Source organism: Eublepharis macularius, chromosome 6 (genome assembly GCF_028583425.1).
Source record: "Eublepharis macularius isolate TG4126 chromosome 6, MPM_Emac_v1.0, whole genome shotgun sequence".
In the NCBI taxonomy this organism is placed as follows: Eukaryota; Metazoa; Chordata; class Lepidosauria; order Squamata; family Eublepharidae; genus Eublepharis; species Eublepharis macularius.
In genome coordinates, this window is record NC_072795.1 from 130,195,192 (window position 1) to 130,216,530 (window position 21,339).

At 47.1% G+C, this 21,339-nt stretch overlaps 1 protein-coding gene across 1 annotated transcript in view; it reads left to right on the forward strand.

Annotated features, from left to right (window-relative positions):
• COG3 (component of oligomeric golgi complex 3) overlaps nt 1-20,954 on the forward strand; it is a 63,979-nt gene extending 43,025 nt beyond the window's left edge. The window contains exons 18-23 of the mRNA XM_054982342.1: nt 5,811-5,899; nt 5,996-6,130; nt 8,981-9,056; nt 14,644-14,771; nt 17,060-17,158; nt 18,704-20,954. Coding sequence (XP_054838317.1) covers nt 5,811-5,899; nt 5,996-6,130; nt 8,981-9,056; nt 14,644-14,771; nt 17,060-17,158; nt 18,704-18,733 — 557 coding nt within the window. The 3' untranslated portion in view covers nt 18,734-20,954. The remainder of the gene's footprint in view (nt 1-5,810; nt 5,900-5,995; nt 6,131-8,980; nt 9,057-14,643; nt 14,772-17,059; nt 17,159-18,703) is intronic.
• The last annotated feature ends 385 nt before the right edge of the window (nt 20,955-21,339 follow it).

Sequence of the window (21,339 nt, forward strand, 5' to 3'; positions counted from 1 at the left end):
CGCTGAGGCAAATGGGGCAGGAACCAACATATTGGGAAATGTCTTTGCGCATGCCCGGCCACCAGAATTGCCGTTGTATCAGATGCAACGTTTTTAGGTACCCATAATGACCGGCCGTGGGGGCATCGTGACATCGCTGCAAGACCTCCCGGCGGAGGCTGCCGGGGACATAGAATTTGGTCCCGGCCAACCAGTCCCCCTGTGGGGATTGAATCAGTTTCGTTTTGGGCGCTTTATCCCCCTCCTTTTCCACTTCAGCTTTAAGTTTCGTTTTCCAGTCTTGGCTGTGTGGGAGGGGCTGGCTCGCTCGGCTGCGGGTAGTTACCACGCCTCCCAATTGCTTAGGTGAGAAGACAGTGTCTATAGTCTCCTCCCGTTTGCTTTTGTGTTGGGGCATGCGCGACAGGGCGTCGGCAAGAAAATTAGTTTTGCCCGGGAGGTAATTTAGAGTGAAATTGAATTTGGAAAAGAACTCTGCCCATCGTAATTGTTTGGCATTCAGTCTGCGGGGGCTTCGAAGGGCCTCCAGATTTTTATGATCCGTCCACACCTCGAAAGGGTGCCTCGCCCCTTCTAGCCAATGTCGCCAGTTTGTGAGGGCTGCTTTGACAGCAAAGGCTTCCTTCTCCCATACATTCCAATTCCTTTCAGCCTCAGAGAACTTCCTCGAAAGGAATGCACAAGGCCGTAGCCTTTCATCCTCCCCCTTCTGCAGTAAAACCGCCCCAATGGCCGTATCGCTGGCATTGACCTGCACTATGAAGGGAGAGTTTTCGTTGGGGTGGGAGAGGACGGGTTCTGAAACGAACTGTTTTTTCAGGCATTCAAAGGCTGTTTGGCAATTGGAAGACCATTGTATTCTGGAGGAGGGTTTCTTTGCCTGGTCCCCTTTGTCTTTGGTTCTTAATAGGTCTGTTAGGGGGAGCGTGATTTGGGCGAAATTTGCAATAAAGTCTCTGTAAAAGTTGGCAAAACCCAGGAAGGACTGTAGTTCCTTACGGGTAGTGGGAGTTTGCCATTCTTGGATCGCTTGTATTTTAGATGGATCCATCTTCAAACCCTCTGAGGAAATACAGTAACCAAGGTAGGTGAGTTCGGTTTTATGGAATTCACATTTGGATAACTTGATGGGCAGTTTATTTTTCATTAATACAGCCAGAACCTTTTGAACTAGTTGGATGTGGTCCTCCTCAGTGTCTGAGTAAATTAATACGTCATCAAGGTACACCACAACTCCTTTATAGAGGAATTCATGTAAGACTTCATTTATCATGGACATGAAAACGGAAGGGGCTCCCGCCAAACCAAACGGCATAACTAAGTATTCAAACTGTCCGAGGGGCGTATTAAACGCTGTTTTCCATTCATCCCCTGCCTTTATACGAATGTGGAAGTAAGCATCTTTCAAATCTAATTTCGTAAAGATCTTACCTTGGGCCACGACGTTGAGTAGGTCTCGGATGAGCGGGATGGGATAGGCGTTGTTGGTTGACACAGCATTAAGTCCTCTAAAGTCCGTGCATAGTCGGAGTCCCCCATCTTTTTTCTTCACGAAGAGAACTGGAGCCGCATGGGGACTATTGGCCGGGCGGATGAATCCCCTTTGGAGATTGGTGTCGATGAATTTCCGGAGCTCCTCCCGTTCACGGGGATTCATGGGGTAGAGTCGGCCTTTGGGCAGGGAGGCCCCCGGTAATATCTCTACTGCGCAGTCGGTTCTTCTGTGCGGGGGCAAGGTATCTGCTTCCTTTTCGGAGAAAGCGTTCAAGAACGGCCAATAATATTCAGGAATATGGCGTAATATTCAACTGGCGACATTGGCTAGAAGGGGCGAGGCACCCTTTCGAGGTGTGGACGGATCATAAAAATCTGGAGGCCCTTCGAAGCCCCCGCAGACTGAATGCCAAACAATTACGATGGGCAGAGTTCTTTTCCAGCGAAGCCTAGAGACTGTCCCTGAATTGGACAGCAGCCAACCGTGGCTGTTTTGGAACAGGACGACCGAACAGACGGACGGGGACACATCCCGCCGCGGCGCCCTGAGTTGGGATTATTCGGAACTTGCCCCGTGGAAAGAGCCAACGGAAGTTCCTGAACAAAGTTGGGTGCAGATGCAAAGTCGCACCCATGCTGTGGATTCCGGCATCTCGGCAGTGACGGGCCTAGCCAAAGGAATTCTCGCAGGGATACTCCAGTTGAGGTACCTGGAGAAGCTCCAACGGAAACCCCTAAACAGGACGGGGATCCACCTCCCGAGGATACTCCAGCTGAGGGGCCTAGAGACGGGGAAGAAGGGCCAAGCCGTCCACCCGCGTCGCCGGTGATACCCCCTCCCGCTTCTCCAATAACGGTCCGGCCGGATCAGTCAGAAGAACCTCCGGCTCCTCCTAGGGAGGAATTGCCTCAGCAACCGCCAGAAGTTGTCCCCATTCAGCAAATCCCAAGGGAAGGTCTACCGGCGCCTCAAGATCAGCCTCTGCTTCCCAGAGTAACGACGCCGGGAGGGGCAAGCCCGCGCGGTCCACCACCCATCAGGCCTTCGCCGCTGCGGCCCCTTCCGCTTCGACCACAACTAATACCTTTACAGCAACCAATACGTTTGCCACCGGACCAACCCGTATTACCACCTCCAAATCAACCGGTGGGGCCTATACCATTACGACCCCACCAACCCGCCCCTCAGCGGCCGATCATGACCCAACCGCGACGGCCACCTGCACCTCAACCGCTACTGCCGGCGCCTCCGGTGTTGCCACCACCAGCCCGGCCGCGGTTGCCGCCGCCTGCCCGGCCAGTGCTGCCACCGCCAGCGCAACCAGCACCGCTGCCACAACCGGGTCCCCAACGACCCATCCTCGTACCTCAAAGGCCATTGATGCTTCCGACGGACTTTTACCCTGCACCGGCTCCGAGACAAGACCTCCCGATGGGCTGGGTGAAACTGGAAGCTACTTTTGATGGGGATCCCTCCAAGCTAGGATTTTTCCTAGTGCAAGTGGTGCAATTCTTCAACCGGTGGGGACACCTCTTTGGTAGCGAGGCCAGCCAAATTGAGCATCTCGGTTCTCGCTTGCAAGGCAAAGCTGCGGATTGGTATGTAGGTCTCTACAATATTGGGGCCCCAGAACTGAATACTCTCCAGGGGTTGGTGGATGCTATTCGTGCACAATACGAGGACCCCTTAGAGGAAACGAGGGCCCGAACGGAATTGCAAGCCATTAGACAAGGCAGCCTGTCGGCAAGAGACTATATTACGAAATTCCTACAACTAGCTGCTAAATGCCCTAGGTGTGAGGAATCCACCAAGATTATCCTATTCAAGCAAGGGCTAAACCCGAGACTTTTAGATAGAGCCCTTATGCAGGACAATCCTCCTACGCTATTAGGCTGGATCCAACTTGCATGCGAAGTTGAGAATCGCATCTTGGAAGTCCGTTTGGTTGAACAACAACAACAAACGGGACAAAGGAGACCCTTGACTCTACAGAGGGGAGGACGGGGCGCTGGATACACCACTCGTGGAGCGAGAGATGCTAGATGGCAGCAAGGGCTGTGTTTGCAATGCGGACAAGCCGGTCACTTTGCAGCACAATGCCCCTACCGGCCTGTGCAAAGACCTCCACTCCAACTACGGCGTCCAACCCTGGCTCCATTTCCTACTCTCCAACGCCCGACTCCAGCTCCACGAGCGCACAGAGGTCGCGGCGCTTCCCAACGACCAGCTTCAGAAAGGGGGCTGGAGGCGGAAGAGGTGATGGAATACGACCCCGCTTCCCCAGGTGTGGAGGGGAATCCAGAAAGCCCCTCGTCGGGAAACGAAATGGATCTGTCGTAAAAGGGCCCAAACGACAGATCCACCCCAAGCCCGTCCCAACACGGGACCGGCCGCCTGGGTCCATACTATTCATGCCAGTGACTTTACTGAACCCGGAGAGGAAGATGCACATTCGTGTACAAGCCCTTATTGACTCGGGCTGTTCAAGAGATATCATCGCCCCAGCCTTAGTCAACGGATTGGTCCTGCCAGTCCGCGAATTGAAGAACCCAGTTATTTTTGAACAAATGGATGGCACTAACATGAACCCTGTTACCACCGAGACCATTCCAGTGGTCACAACCAAGACTGGCCCAAGGATATTTAACACCCTAGGCTGGGGTTCCCACGTGTGCCTGCCAACTGTTTTTTAGAAAGTGGGTGGGGCCAGGTGGGGCTTTTGCCCAGTAGGGCTTCTCATCAGCTTTTGGCAATTTGATCAACTGTGCAGATGTTTAAAAACATTGCTTTGGCAGAAGCTGCTTCCACAGTGCAAGAATCTTCACCCTGTGACTGGAGGTAAGCAGTGACAGCCATTTTGTGGCTGGCTCCGTTTCATGCAGCAGCCGTTTTGTGGCAGCCATTTTGTTGCTCTGCCCACCACATTGGGTCAGTATTCCAAATGTGTCCGTGGGCTGAAAAAGGTTGAGGACCCCTTCCCTAGGTGAATGACTATGTTGTTCCCCCTTCTGAACCAGCCAGCCCTGCCATGCTGTCCTCATGTGTGGGGGCTGTGGCTTGCTGTGGCGCCATGCCTTCCAATTGGAGCAGATTAGGAAGGCACAAGGGCCCCACCCACAGGCCCACCCCTATAGTGGAGGCAGGAAAGTAAGGAAGGAAGAAGAGGGCCTCCTCCCCCTGATGGAGGAACCCACCCTGAGCCTGTTTGCAGGGCGGGCGGGCTAGAAGTAGAATAAATAAATAAGACAAGGCTTCCTGTGGACTGCCGCCTGGGCTGGCCACTTGCTGTGGCAGACAGTGCTGCAGTTGACGGGGCAGTAACAGGGCTGATTTGAGTGCCCTTCCACCAAAGGTGCTCTAACCGTCGCCTAAGTGCACCTAATGGACCCGCTGGTCCTGCTCATGACCGCTGGGAATCTTACGAAAAGGGAACAATTCGATGCCGTAAGCGAATGTGGCAGGGGTGGCTATTCGCTTTCTCCCAAGACACTTGAGAGTTCTTTCAGTGGCTTCATAGGACCTGCGAGCTAGGAAGCTTCTCGTTCAGAGGCCCAGTACTAGCTGCTTCCCCTCCTTTTTCCCCTTAGGAAGGCTTGAGTCCCTGACAGAATGATGGAAAAGATTCCCTTGGCCCCTCTGTGAATGGTTAGAACAGTCTCTGAAGTACTTTTGGAGTGTTAGATAGCTGGCACTTTGACTCTCTTTACTGCCCCCCGACTTCTGCTATGCCTAATCTAAGCAGATTTCTGCAGTACTCCAATACAGATGCCAAGGGGACCACACCAAGTACAGAGTAAGGATAAAAAAAAAAGGAAATGCACTGGAAAAAGTAGTTTTATTCGAATATACTGCTCCTACGTGTTTTGCTGATGTTTCTTTGGAGGGGTTTGCATAATAATATATATTTCAGAGAAACTGCTGCTGTGCAAAGCACCTCTCGGGGGAATTTCCTTTGTTTCTGTCTTGAAGCGACGGAGGGAGGGGAGAGGTCATGGTTCATATGGAAGATTCCCGATTCAGTCCTGAGCCTCTCCAGTGAAAAGGATCTCCCAGCAGGGTGGGGAAGGGTCCCTGTCTGCTTGAAGAGCTGCTGTCCAAAAAGGGCAAGAGCCACCCGTGGTCCGGCACTGGAAAAGGCAGCTTTCGATATTGCTTTGTTTTCTGCTTGTCTGTCACAGTACCCAGACAGAGCCTGGTTCAAGGGACTGCCTATTTTGTGCCTTTCTGAGATGACTATGAAGTGTAATAAAAACCGCAGCGCTTATTGAAACAGTAACGTGGTCTGAACTTTAAACCAACGGCTTTGTTTTCACAGACGCTGCCTTTAAAATCCTGAATCCCCTGACGGTGCCACATTTTTTTAGACTAAGTAGCAGCAACGCACTGATACAGTTCTTATTGGAGGTAACGGTAGCAACGGGCTGGGAAAATCTGTGCTAGAAATGTGGCAAGTTTCTAAGGGTGTAAGAAAGGGGAGGACTCTCTGTCTCTTTGTTCAAGGGTACGCCGGAGATCAGGGAACATTATATTGACTCTAAGAAGGATGTGGATCGGCACTTGAAGTCCGCTTGCGAGCAGTTCATTCAGCAGCAGACGAAGCAGTTCGTAGATCCCCTGGAGGAATTCCTGACAAAGGTACGGGGACGTTATAGAGCGTGGATGTGTTAAAAGTGCGGGATCGTTCATTGTTCTCTGTCAAAGATGGCCTGTCATGAGAACAGCAGACACACCTTAAGTCAAACCAATCTGAACCAAAATAATAATTTTAAAAATGAGGTCATGAAGCTACCCGAAACCAAGTCAGACCGTTTAGTTCATCTCACCCAGTATTGTCTGCTCTGAGTGGCAGCTGTCATCCAGGCTCTTGGTCAGAGAGATCTGAGATCTTTTTACTAGAGAAGCCGGAGATTGAACCTGAGATCTTCTGCGTCCCAAGCAGATGTTCTTGCTCTAGAGCTGTCATCCTCTGCCGAGAAACTAGACTTGTCAAAAATGACCAAATGATGTAATGAGAGTGCTTCCTTTATGTTAGCATTTGTTATATATTAGGAAACTCAGCTCGTTGCTCTTAATTCTGCCTGTGTGCTTGGAAGTCTGTCTGCAGTACTTACACTTGTTCTGTGGCAGGGGTCCCCGAGGTGGTGCCCATGGGCACTATGGAACCCATCCACTCCTGTCCTGGCACTTGCCAAGTGTTTTTAGAAAGTAGATGTGGCTGCGGCGCTTTTGCCCTACAGGGCTTCTGATTGGACTGGATTGGCACAGGCAGATTTTTTAAAAAGTTGCTGCTGCTGCAGCAGCTGCCACCACAGCACTGAAGGTAAGCTGTGTATGGGCAAGAAAATATTTCTAAATGATATGTTCATTTTAAAAGGCAAACAAAGCTTCTGCCTGATGTATTGAAGTGTTATTATTAGTTCTGCACAGGGCTTTTTTTCAGTGGGAACGCAGTGGAACGGAGTTCCGGCACCTCTTAAAAATGGTCACATGGCCGGTGGCCCCGCCCCCTGATCTCCAGACAGAGGGAAGTTTAGATTGCCCTCTGCGCCGCCAAGCCAAGTGGCATGGAGGGCAATCTAAATTCCCCTCTGGAGATCAGGGGGTGGGGGCACTGGCTATGTGACCGTTTTTGCTGAGGGCAATTTAAACTTTAAAAAACTCCCCCCTTGTTCCAGCTGACCCAAAGTGACGTCATTGTGCGGTCTTGAGTTCCACCACAGAGTTCCACCACCAACTTTCCTCAGAAAAAAAGCCCTGGTTATGCATGACCTCCTTCCCTGACATTGTGGTTGGCTCCGCCTCCTGCAGCAGCTATTTTGTGGTTGCACCCGCAACCCTGTGTTGGAATTCCAGAGGTGCACACAGGCTCAAAAAGCTTGAGGATGCCTGTTCTAAATGCTGCTTAAGGTGGAATCACACATCCTGGAGTACAGCTAATTATATGCCATTGCTTATTTCATACACCATTAACAGGCAAAGAAAATTATGCATATTCAGAGGTACAAGTAAGTTGTATCATCTGGATATTTAGTTGTATTAGTTCTAACAAAGTAGCTTCTTGTCACTATCTATAGAGCGTAGTAGTTAACTAGTTCTATTTGCAGTCTGATTCCTTGGTATCGAGGCCAGTGTTGACTATGACTTCAAGACCAAGAGCTTAATCACGCCAGTTCAAACAAAGTGTGCTTGAAGCCCATCTAACACCCAACGTATAATAAAACCATGTTGAATACAATAAGAATTCCACAGCTTATCATGCACATATGCTTGCTTGCACACCTCCTACAAATTCAGTGGTGTTCCACGTGAAGGACCTCTGCAATTTTTTTCTTTGGGCATGGGCTGAATCGCTATTAAGTGTTCAAGCTTCCAGGTCATCATAAATCCGCAGAGATTTAAGTGCAATACTAATGACCATTGAGGCACAAACAGTTGTAGAATCCCACTTAAAATCATGTTCAGACTAGGTGTCTTCCACACATTTCTTACTGGAACTGGTGGATAGTGTTTTTTTGGGGAGGGGGGGAGGGGAATGTTTTTGAATCAGTTCTGTTTTCAAGTGGAGATATTGCCTTGGGCAGTCCTTGTGTCTCAACTGCGACCTGCTTCTTTCTGGCTTCCTGAGAAGATGAAAGAGTACATTTTATGACCAACCCATTTTTGAGTGAGATTTTACTTTACAAATCTTCTCTATATAGGACTTCTTTTTTACTTTTTGCTCAAAGATTTCTTCCTTCGGACCAAATAATTCATTCCAGTATAAAATGGCATTGGCAGCATTTTGTTCGCAACGACCCCCAGAGCCAGAGAGAGGATTTTGGGGAGCTGCAGCAGGTTGCTAGGGAATGCAGGGAAAGCTCTGCTCAGCCTTGGGGGGACCCCCCCCCCCCCCAGTGACACAAACTAACTGCCAGTGCTATGCATAGAACCATTTAAAGCATAGCGCTCTCTCCATCTTGTGGGTTCTCGAAGACCTTTTTCTTTAAAAGCTTGTTGACAATAGGAACATTTGAAATGACCCAATATCGTTGGCGCATGTGTGTTACGGAGAAAATCTAAACGCTAGCAGAGCCTTAAAAATGTTTTTGGAACCCCATACCAGGAGGTTGAATGCCCAACTGGCATCTTAACCCAGAATCCGCCATTGCTAGTGAAGTCCATTACAGAGAGGATCGAAATGCACGACCATCTTGAGAAATGTTTGATTTCCCATGTAATGTGCTTTGCCTTGATAAGTGGCCACTTTGTTAGTAGTTTAGTGCAAGCCAAGAAGTAAGTAGTTTAAATCTTGCCTCTTTTGTGAGCTTGCCTTTTAGGCTATTCTCCCAGCCTCTGTGTAACCATCTGCAGTATGGATTAATATTGGCCTACCACACAGGGTGCTAGTAGGATGTCTGTGTGTCTGAAGTGCTTGGAGCATTGTAAAGATCTCTCTGAACTCAGTAGCAGTGGAGACATATTTCTTAATCACTTACGTTGTTTTAGGTTTCTGCTTTGAAGATGATGGCTAATCAAGGGGGCCCAACGTACAACCTCTTGCAGCAGCCGTGGGCACAGCCAGGTAATCTCCTTTGCTTGCAGCCTTCATCCTGACACTCATCCCAAATCTCCCTGGCTTGGAGAGACAAAATAAATGGGGGTTGCACACTAGATTGAAGGGTATGACCTTTGGGGTGTTTTTTTAAATTCCACACAACATTTTATTAAGTTTTTTTTTAAAATATGACAATACCAAACCAACACCAGTGTATATACAAACTTCTCCCATACACATTAACTTAAAACATAACCATACAAAACCCAAAATATAACAATTCCTAAAGAGTTCCATATGTCTAGAAATTCAGTAGCTCTTGACAATGAATGTTAGAAGAAACGATTTCTTTTTCCTGTAAAAATTGCACCAAATTGCTTGAAAATTTTTTCGATAAGCTTCCAAATTCTGAATGCCTATAGAGCAATCCACTTTACCCAATATAAAATGGTTCCAGAAGGAATCGTACCAATTTTGTAGTGAGGGCCCTTTCTTATTTCCCCATTTCTTGGCCATCTCTATCCTAGCAATTGCTAACAAAGTTGTTATTGTAACCAGTTTGTTTTTATCTACTTGTCTTAACAAATCTATTTCTAGAAAAATATTTTCTGGATTTCTTGGAATCTGTCGGCCCACTGTACTTTTTATTTGCAATAATACTTTCTTCCAGAACCTTTTAATGGTGGGGCAAAGCCAAAAACAGTGTAAAAAGTCTCCTGTTTGTCCACAACCTTTCCAACATTTTAAGTTCATTTTTTTTTTAAATCTAGCAATTCTCATTGGAGTTAAATAGCTTCTGTGTACTATCTTAAATGAGTTAAGGTGAATTGTTAAAATTTTAGAATTAAAACTTGGGGCCTTCCATGCTTTTTCAAAATCCTCTTTGGAAATTCTGCCTTCACAATCTGCAGTCCAAGCTCTTTCAGCTGTTCTAATAGGTTTATTACATGTTGATAATAATACTTTATAGATCTTTGAAAGGAGAACACCTTTTGGGGTTTTAATGGAATCATTAGTGTGAAAACTAGTTTTAACTTGTTAGCATACAAATTCAAAGAATGAATGCTATTCAGTTTTACTTTAGAACATCTGTTCACTCTGGATATGCGTAAAGGATAAGAGGTGGAAAGCCATCTGCCCTCCACAATTCTGTGATCCTGTGGAGGAGAGGAAAGTGACTTTGAGGAGGCAGTTGTGGCTTCATATCCAGAGCTTAGCAGGAAGGGAGGAGGCATTAGGAGTCTTGGGCTGGATCCTGTGCCCTGTCAATCTCTCTCTCCCCCCTTCCCACATAGTGCGTCAACTTACGAGTTTTAAGCAGACTACTAAAATGTAAAAACTGGACCACATTTAAACTGTTGCGAAAAATCAATCACAACCACGTAAAATTTCAAAACTGAAAGAGTGATGGTTCTGCTGTTATCTTCTAATAAAAGAGATAATGTCTCTGTGTGATCTATATTTTGGAGTAAAGGAAAGATTAAAAGATTCCTTTTCTCAGAAAAATAGCTTCATTCGAAAGGTGATGTAGAGTGTCTACACCATGTACACCCCAGTTGCTCAGTCTGTCAGAGTATGGTACCCTACGACACCGGAACAGATTTTTTTATCCACGTCTAACTAAGGCTTCCGCTGTCTCAGGCTAAAGATTTTACTCTTGGACAGGTTTTGGCACTTAGTTAAGACCTGCAAAACAGAACTTGCTTTTAAAACAAGGATGCTTATCAGTACAAATTATTTATACGGTTCTTCTTTGCAGAACTTTTCCCCATCAAGACACACACAGATTCCTTCTAGATGCAAGATAGCAAAAAATATGATTATTAATATAAATCTGACAAAGATGGAACACAGAAAAGCAGTAAAAATTAGGTTTGCTAACATTTCCTAACGCAGTAAGATCCCCATAGCAATGATAAGATTCTGGCTTAGGACCTCATGAGGGTTTTTTTCAGTCAAAACTCTGGCATACTACCCGCCTTGGCACTTTTTATAGGTTGTTCATATTTATAGGTTATTATTCATATTTTCTATTGTATAACATTCTAATTGGCCAAAAAGTGACGCTGTATCCAACTTGCAAAATAAAACTATAAATCTGTGAAAAATGACAGGAAAAGTTAAGTGAGTAGATCAGCATTAGTCCTTTATCTAGATACTGTCCACAACTTTTAAGTAGCTGTGAAAGATGAAAGCACACCTGTGTTGTTATTCAGCAAGCTAAAAAAAAACTACAAGAGAGTTCATGCAGAGCAGAAAGTTTGCTAGAATAAATGTATATTGCTTAGTATAAGTATTGTTATAATATAGTATAAGTAGTATAGTGTTGCTATACTCCTTATATCTGTGACAAGCTCCCTTGCAAAACTCTGGTCATCATGGTAAGGCATTTAGGCATGCCAATATAAAGGCACACCTGTACCGAGGAACAGTCAGATATGAACAGTAGGTAGGAAGCTGACCAGATAGAGGAATACCAACAAACTGAGTAGAGCGCAAACATTCTACAAATTGTGCTGTTATAATCGTACCTAAATAAACAGTTCTTAATCATGCTCATATCTTCTCTGGTGACTGAATGGAGGGAATCCAAGGAAAGGTTAAGGAGCTGAAATTGTTGCTCTACAAACATATCCTAATGGGAAACAAAAGAGTCTTCTCTAATCAAGCCAAGGTAGCCCAGTTGGAAGTCAGTGGGTATGATTTTAATTTTTAGGGGAAAGGCTTTCATCCAATCCCGAGCTTCAAGAGACAATTGTCCCAATTTGGCTTGGGGGGCCATCTCCGCTACACAATTCAGAATTCCAGAGAGAGATCGTAAGAATTTAAGAAGAATTTAATCGAAGGACTCGCCTATTTTATCGATTCAAATACCCACCCCATATAAACTTTGCACAGCCACCTTGGCGTTGCAGAGTTCAATTACAGCTAGAATATATTGAGCTTCAGATGAATAAAAGAAGTGACAGATGATCTTTGTTGCTGCTGTAGCAACATGAGCAGCTTGTACTGACCAAGTTAATCTTTGATCAAACCAAACCCCTAGGTATTTAAAACAGGGAACCTCCTCAATGTTTTTACCATGAATTTGCCACTCATGGTTGCATGCGATTTTTTTACTGAAAACAACAACCTTGGATTTTTGATAATTATCAATCTTTCTCCTAGACAGTAAGAGACAAAAGCCTTTATCAGAGAGGACAGCCCTGAAGTTGTTCTTTACGGAAAACTGCGTCATCAGCAAAGAGTAAAATAGGGACTTTTACGTTAGCAATAGATGCAGAATAGTAATCTGGGGTGGAAACGGCAGAACACATCTCAAGAATAAACAGATTAAACAAAAAATGGGCTAGCACTCACTCCTGATGTACTCTCTGCTGTAGGGAAATTACATTGGAAAGTTGTCCATCTAACCCATAGCGCACTTGTGCAGTGGGGTAAGAATACAGAATCTCAATCAATGCCAAAAGTCACTTGTCAATAGATGTTGATTTTAGCTTATACCACAATCTGGTATGGAGTACGGTATCAGAAGCCAAGTCCATGAAGGAAGCAGCAGCAAGAATCCCCTGGCTCTTGGCTGTGTATTTGTTTAAGAAGAACTGCAGTGTCAAAATAAGATCTTCTGTACCAGCCCCTCGCCTAAAACCATCCTGTTCCCTCCCCAGGATTTTATTAGTTTCCAGCCAGTCGATAGTAAAGCGGCATAGAGTTTCCCAGTCACTGATAGATGGCTAATTAGCCTGTAATTAGATGAGTCTGCTGTGTCCCCCCTTTATATAACCTCATATAATGATAACATTTCTCCAAACAGATGGCTTGACTCCTTTCGTATTTATCTGGGTAAAAATAGTTATCAATATATCCTTCCACCAAGAGATACTGGCTTTAAAAAGTTCAGGGGCTCCAGCACCGAGAGCCTTCCCATTCTTAATTTGAGAAATTAGAAAACTAATTTTGGATGGTCGAACAGAGGGCTACTTCGGTAGTTCAGCTAGATTCCAGTTTTTCTGATAATCGTGGTTATTGCAAAAGCTGGCAAAAATATTAACCAAGTGTTCCTCCCAGGTATGCAAAGCAATATGAAATAAAAATGGACTCCTAGGATGTAAAACAAAACTAACCAACTTCCAGAATTCACTCACATTGCTATTATTTCTAGCCACTCTGATTAGCTTTTGCCAATTAGTAACGCAAGCTGCTTCTTTCGTCCTGCATATAGCTTGTCTATATGTCTTTTGACAGAAAAGAAAAACTTGTAAGTTGTAGAGCTAGCACATCTATATTCCATAAGTGCCTGGTGGCAGACTTTATTTAGATACTTACACTCCCGGTTGAACCAGCTATTTTTTTGTGAAATTCAAGGCTTTGTCTTGATAAATCGGTTTAGAATAAGCAGGCAGCAAGTGAGAGTAAATTGGATCTAACTTGTAACAGTTGTCTCGCACACAAGATCCTAAAGTGATTTCTCTCTTAAGGGTGCAACGTTTATCTGAGAACATCAGAGTTCTACGTAAAGTGCAGTTTCTGGATTTCCATTTTACTGGTCCCAGTTTGTTTTGATCTTAACAAATGGGTATCGAATGACTATTTTGGATGTACAGATTTTTAGGCAAACTTATTAATAAAAGTAAGGGCATATGATCACTGGTAATAGTCTTCTCCACTTCAAGAGAGCCAGTTTGGTGTAGTGGTTAAGAGTGTGGGACTCTAATCTGGAGAGCTGGGTTTGATTCCCCATTCCTCCGCTTGAAGCCAGCTGGGTGACCTTGGGTCAGTCACAGCTCTCTCGGAGCGCTCTCAGCCCTGCCCACCTCACAGGGTGATTGTTGTGGGGTAATAATAACACTTTGTAAACCGCTCTGAGTGGGTGTTAAGTCATCTTGAAGGGCGGTATATAAATCGAATATTATTATTATTATTATTATTATTATTATTATTTATCAAATCAGCAGAAATAAAATAAATCTATAACACTTATTCTAAAATTGTTCAAACAAGTAAACTCCCCATAATCTACTTTCTCATTAAAGCCGTTGAAAATAATCCGTTTTCTACTATCAACAAATGTGGCCATTAATTTGCCAGATAGGTTGATCTTAATATTCTTAGATGATCTGTAAGGATGACAGCGTTGGAAAACAACGACAGAGATGGCTCTTTCCCATCTTCCCCTTCCCTCCGTAGCCCTTGTTGTTGCTGAAAAGGCACGAGGGAAATGGGATATGTGTAATATAGATGTTGAAGTGAGGAGGGGAAAAGTGGGCTAACAACAATAACAACAAAATTTGTTTTATAAACCGCCCTTCAGGACAACTTAATACCCACTCAGAGCAGTTTACAAAGTGTGTTATTATTATCCTCATGCCAATCACCCTGTGTGGTGGGTGGGGCTGAGAGAGCTCCGAGAGAGCTGTGACTGACCCAAGGTCACCCAGATGGCTTCAAATGGAGGAGTGGGGAATCAAACCTGGTCCTCCAGATTAGAGTCCCATCGCTCTTTACCACTACACCAAACTGGTTCTCACCCCCTTCTGCGGAAGCACTAGTGGATGAAGAGATACAAGGGCAAACTTGTTTTGTTAATGTTTGTTTCTCCTACTTTTATTTCTAGCAAAGGTCGGTGACTTGGTGTCTTCAGCCTATAAGACGATAAAAACAAAACTGCCATCAACGTTACGGAGCATGTCCCTGTATTTGTCCAATAAGGACACGGAATTCATTTTATTCAAGCCAGTTAGGGTGAGTGATTTGGTAGTGCTATGTCTTTCCCCCCATGTACTTGGGGATCTGATTTCAGGGAATCTTTAGGATTTCTGGCACTATTAACTCTCACCACAGCTTTTTTTCTGGGAAAAGAGATGGTGGAACTCAGTGGGTTGCCCTTGGAGAAAATGGTCACATGGCTGGTGGCCCCGCCCCCTGATCTCCAGACAGAGGGGAGCTGAGATTGCCCTCCGTGGAGGGCAATCTCAACTCCCCTCTGTCTGGAGATCAGGGGGTGGGGCCACCAGCCATGTGACCATTTTCAAGAGGTTCCGGAACTCTGTTCCCCCGCGTTCCCGTTGAAAAAAAGCCCTGACTCTCACTCTTTCGATGGATACTGTCAGGGCTTGCCGCGGCTGCCGCTGGGCGTGGCACTGGGCAGTCAGCTCCTGACATCACAGGGGGGCCAGGGATTCTGCAGGACCCTGCTCTGTGGAAGGAGGGGCAGTATACCTCACCATGACTCCCTCTCAATCCACTCGCTGGCCTGCTCAACCTGGCCTGCTTACCCCCTACATCTTCCACCATCTCTTCCTCCCAGGACTCTCCTTCAAGACTCTTCCTTGGCTTCTCTCCACTCCAACTCTGCTCCATCACTCCCACTCAAACCCACCACCCCAGAGCTCTTCCCAGCCACCCTTTATAGGGTTTCCTCTCTCCGCCCCGCCCTCCTTCCAGGCTTGTTCCTTCTCCTGACTGGGCCCAGCTGTGCATTCCTCCAGGTGTTTCCCTCCAACCACTAATCCCTCCTGGGCTCCTTTGCCTTGCTGGTAGGGTGGGGTTGAGTGCGAGCCATCCTCAGCTGAGGGCTCCTTGGCCTTGCTCACGAGGAGCTGCCCCAGCCAGCCTCTGTGCTATTGAGCTTGCCTGGCCTTGCTCACGAGGAGCTGCCCCAGCCAGCCTCCGTGCTATTGGGCTTGCTTGGCCTTGCTCACGAGGAGCTGCCACAGCCAGCCTCTGTGCTATTGGGCTTGCCTGGCCTTGCTCATGAGGAGCTGCCCCAGCCAGCCTCTGTGCTATTGGGCTTGCCTGGCCTTGCTCATGAGGAGCTGCCCCAGCCAGCCTCTGTGCTATTGGGCTTGCCTGGCCTTGCTCATGAGGAGCTGCCCCAGCCAGCCTCTGTGCTATTGGGCTTGCCTGGCCTTGCTCATGAGGTGCTGCCTTAGCCAGCTTCTGTGCTGCCTGCTCAGCAATGCTGGGTGGGGCTACCCATCTCCTCCCCCAGAATGCCTGTGGCAGCCCCCCCTGGAGAGGCTTGGCTTCTAGCAACTCCTGAGCCAGGCTGCTGTCTTCTAGCCATGGTGTGGCTCTGGGCTGTAGAGGCTGCTTCCTCTCCCTGCCAGGTAAGGGTTCTGCTTGGGCTGCTGCTGGTGGTGGTGGTCCCACATTCCCCCTGCTGTGGCCCTTTCCCTCTGGCCTGCTTAGCCCCCTTTCTTCCCCCTGGAAGGTGGGACTGGCTGGCTTCTCCTTGCCCCCTCCACCCCTCTGAGGTTCTGGCCTTTTACCCCTTCCCCCTGGAGTAGGTAGGTTCTGGCCCTGGTTGCCGGCTTGGGGGGGTGGGGTTGCTGCCACCCTTTTGTCCCCTGCTGTTCCCTCTTGTCAAGTCTGGGGACTGGGGCTCAGACCCCGGACAGATACATGGTCTTGGATTCAGTGTTAATGGGATGGATTTCTTTCAGTGGAGCAGGTCTTCCGTGCCTTCTTCCCTCCCATTGCAATCCGAAATCCACCCCCACCCCCCAAAATGCTTCTCCCAGAGGACAGGGGGTCCGGAAACATGTGGGGGCAAGTTGGGGGCCTGGAGGGGAGAAATGGCATAAATCATCCCCCCCCCATTAATGGAAGCCGTCCGATTAATACTTGTACTGTTCTGATTTTTGCCGTGTTTGTTTTCTGGGTGATAGGCAGATCCGTTTCATTTTCAGTGTTATTGTCTTAAACGATATAAACTCTTGAGGCATCATGTAATTCTGAGCGAGTGAGGGATGGAAGTCGTTCAGATAAGTTTCTTCAAGGCTGCCGTGGATTCCTTTCTGGGCCCTGTTTCTGCCAGCTTCCCTGAGCTGCCCAGGAACCCCAAATAGCTCATGGCTGAAACTGAAGATCCACCTGTGCTGCCTCAACAGACCCTGGAAACTCCCGAGTTCCTGTTCAAGGGTCCCTTGTAGATGTGCCAACGTAGCTCCTTCAGGGTTCCCCAAACATAACAGCAACTCTCAGTTCCTGTTGGCTTTAATGATAACGAATTTTTTCTTCTTTATCAGAACAATATTCAGCAAGTGTTTCAGAAGCTGCACAGCCTGTTAAAAGAAGAATTTAGTAACGAAGACCTCCAGATTGTCGCTTGCCCTTCAATGGAGCAGGTATATAATAAAAGCTCTTACCGTTTGCTTTTCAAAGTGAATGCTAAAAACATTCAGTGCTTTAAAAAGTATTCTGTGTTCAGCTTGTCAAAATCCCATTTGGGTGCTGTTTAAACTCTTACGTTCTAAGCCAAGAGATACTAGCTAGCAGGTGAAAACTTTTGAAACATTTCTTTAAAAGTGTTCTAAGACCAGGCAGTTTAAATACTTGCATGGGGAAGGGGGTGGAGTGGGGTTGCCCAGTTCGTGCTGTGGTGTGCCTGCTGAAGCAGGACGTCCACTGCTTGGAAAAAAGACACCAGTATCATCTTTTCCACAGTCTGCAAATAGACCAAGGCCATCTGCAAACTTAGCCTTGTATTTATGCACAAGACAACAGTGAACACGAAGTTAGGCACCGTCCATAGAGGACGTGCATGTGTGGTGGGTTGTTACAGGCAGGACTAAGAACCAGGGCTTTTCTTCAGCCGGAACGCAGTGGAATGGAGTTCCAGCACCTCTTGAAAATGGTCACATGGCTGGTGGCCCCGCCCCCTGATCTCCAGACAGAGGGGAGCTTAGATTGCCCTCGCGCGGAGGACAATCTCAACTCCCCTCTGTCTGGAGATCAGGGGGCGGAGCCACCAGCCATGTGACCATTTTCTCCGAGGGCCACCCACTGAGTTCCACCACCTCTTTTCCCAGAAAAAAAGCCCTGCTAAGAACCCTTTTTCTGGTATGATTCCCGAAGGGGAGAGGATAAGAATTTGCTTCCTCTTGCAAAGACTCACTTCCTTTGGTCGTCTTCCAGTTAGGAGACAATGTACTCCCAGCATGTGCAGGTGGCATTGAGGACACACTCCTCGCCGAATGACACAAAAGAGTCTTCACCCGCTGGCGGAAGACTGTAATAGAGGGAGGCACCTGTCCACCTGAAGGGATTACTTTTTAAAATCTTGAGGTTTTTTAGGTTGTTTTTTGCATATGAGGGCCTTCAGTCAGGATATAACATCATACGAGTAGCATAAAACAATTTACAAAGGAAAGCGGAGAGAACTTGATGTGGATTCAAAAAACACTCCGGTGGGATTGGCCTCGTCCTCTAGTTCCCCCGTCTGTAGGGAGAGGCGGCGGCTGGACCCTGGGGTACCTGAATATGGCAGCTGCCTCTTGCAGAACAGGTTTTCACGTTTTCAAGTGAGCATTGTCACGTGGACCTTCACAGCTGCAAAAAGCATGGAAGTGCAAAAGTGTTATCACTGTGGAAATCTCAGTGGTACGAGATCTCCAGAGTGCAAGCCCCAAGAAATGGCTCCCCCTGTTTCTCTCTGTAACCCTCTGCATGGATTGCAGGATAAGGCCAGACGATGGTGTTTGTGTTCCAGCATGTGAATGGCTGATGTTAGTATGTCGAGGGTCAGTGGGTAGGCTTGGGTGCAGGAGTGGCGTATGGCTTTTTGAATAGAGCTCACTGGTTTTCTCAGAACTTCCAAGAGCTCAGCAGCGAGGCCACCCTTGGCTCTTTGGTGTAGAACATCACGGCAGTGAAGCTCTTCTGTCTTGCAGGTGAACCTCCTGTTGTCCATGAACAAGTAGTCATGCTCTGAGAAACCTCTTTATCAAGCGGGAGGAAAGGGGAAGACTTGCTGAGCCCTCTGAGCTTCCCTCCATCCCTCTGAACAGGAAGAGGATCCCGTGTGCTGTGGCAGCTCTTTCGCTGGGGCGGAAACTCTGCCGAAGACCCTCTGCCGGCCTCTGGCCATCTCCCGCCTTCCAAGCATTTTTAAAAGTCTTATCGCTCCCCCTCCCTGCATTCTGCATCTGTCGAATGCCTGCTTTTTCAGGGGTTTGTGCCGAAAATAAATCAGAAAAAGCAGGGATCAAAGAGCTTGAGGGGTGGATGCCTGGCACAGCTGGCACCCGCCAAAGCACAACTCCGCACGTGTCAGGTTCCTCCTGCATAAGAGTGCACATGCGTGTTAGTCCTCGTAGTGCGGAAGGGGCCGGTATCTGCATGCGTGCTGCCACATCAGGCTTCGCTACAGGTACTACTCTGGCACAGCCTCACTGCGTGTCACTGAAAGCGTTCAGATGCAGGTGGATCTGGGCGTAGCATGTCAGTTTGTGAAAATAGGATGCTTCTCTTTGGGTATTTGCGAGTCTTCCACAGGGCTTACTGCAGCGTCCGTTCCCGATGAATGCTGGCACCTGCCAGTTCTGCAAAGAATCTCTGCGTGCTTGGTGTGTACAAGACATGCAGAGAAAACGGTGCAATATGAGAAGGAAAGGCTATGCAATCACGCTTGAGTGCAAGCTGCAAAGTTTCAGGGCCTCAGAACTATTCATGTAAAGGGCTTCCTTAGCGTTGGCTGAGGAGTGTGGTCAGAGTGCTTGACGGCAGAGCTGATCTGGTGTCCATTGTGAAATTCAGTGCAGTGGGAGAGGCCTCCATTAAAGGAGTGGCAATAAAACTGCTTCACTTTCCTATGTAGGAATCTGTCCGTTGCTCCCTGGGAATCACAACACGACAGCCTGCGTATGTCTAGACCCCTGTGCGTCCTGGGGAGCCCTCGTTAACTGTGACTTCCATATTCATAGACACAAGCAGCAGTTTGCACAGCATAAGACTATTTCATGTTACAACCTACAGATGGAAGTGCCTTGATTGAGGTCTGAAATTCTCAAAAACAAAAATGAAGCTCCATTAAGTCTTTGGGGATTAGAAACGGAACCCTTCATAATTGTTCAGGGGTCCGAGGTGATCTGTAAAACAGGACAGTGTGCTTGCTGGGAGGGTAAATGATTGGAGCCTTGCGCAACTGGTCTGTAGCCAATAATCAGAATTCGGTTATTGTCCAGAAAGTAATCAAAATGCTGCATCGTGTTGTGGCATGAGTTGGAATTGGTTGCTTTGGTCAGAGGGTGATCCTTCGTCAGCTTGACTGGGCCTCCTTGGTTGCGGGGATTTGCTTTTCGGTTCATTTAAACACTTGTGTTGTTAAAGTCACCTGATCGAATACTAAATTAGCAAGCTTTCAAAGCTCATTAATGCACCAAGAGGAGGAAAAATAAGATGGCGATGCCGCTGATGGGATAGGAGTCTTGATGCCTGTCCGGGCGCAGCAGCTTCCCCCATGCCCCAACGCCCCCACGGGCGGACCCCGCGGGCATGGGGGGCCTGCTGCGCCCAGACAATGCCCAATGAAGTTACTGAACAATAAAAGCAAAGTCCTGGTGACCCTCGAGTGCAGCCAGAACACTGTGAAGGCAAAGTCCTCTTCGTTGCAATGAGAATTTTATGAGGCAAGCTAAAGTTGCGAAGATGTCGGATGTGTCCGAAGCGGTCGTTGGATTTTGCTTTTATTGTTTAATAGGCCACATCCAAATCCCCCTTTCTCCTCCCTGCTGCCTGACATGTGGTGAGGATCTCTGGTGCCTATGTTAATGGAAGAGCTATCACTGCAAAACAATCTGTTCAAATGGTTGTAAAATAACGTCCTGTAGTATATATGTACATTTGGCCATTTTATAGGGTTTTCATACCTGACTCTTGTATGAAGTTATGATGTATTTTAATCGAATCTGGTGACTGAATCCTTTCAGTTAATATTAGAATAGCTAAGAAGGAAAAGATTACTCGGGTGATCTTTGTACAGTGCCCATGATTAAATGCAGGCTTATTTAAAACTGTACAGTATATTTACCTACGCAAATAGTGTACATAATTTAAAAGATTAATTTAAGGTCTTTATATTATTGACTAGAGTCCTGTTTTTAATGTGGTTTTTCTTTTTCAAATAAAAGCTTTGGTTTCGTACTCTGGACTGGCTGTTCTTTAATGCTTGTTGGACCAGTGATTTATTGCCAAGGGATAGATTCTACAGGAGGGTCTGTCTAATATTTCGTGGTGGTACCAGCTTTTTACTAATCCTCAGAGAAGGGCAGAGGCATAAATGTGGTAGCGGAAGTTCCCTCTTTTTTATTTCACATCCGATTCCTGACGGAATATGCAATCGTGAAGAAGAGAATACTCTAAATGAAGGAAATTCCAAACCGACAAAGCCCAAGGAACAAGCCATCTGTCAGGTTTCGCCCTGGGTGTGGCCTCCTCGAACGCTGGGGCACCTGATGCCAGCTCCTGGGGGTCGTCAGGGAATATGCAGGGACCCGCTCTGTGGAAGGAGGGGAGGTATGCCTCACCC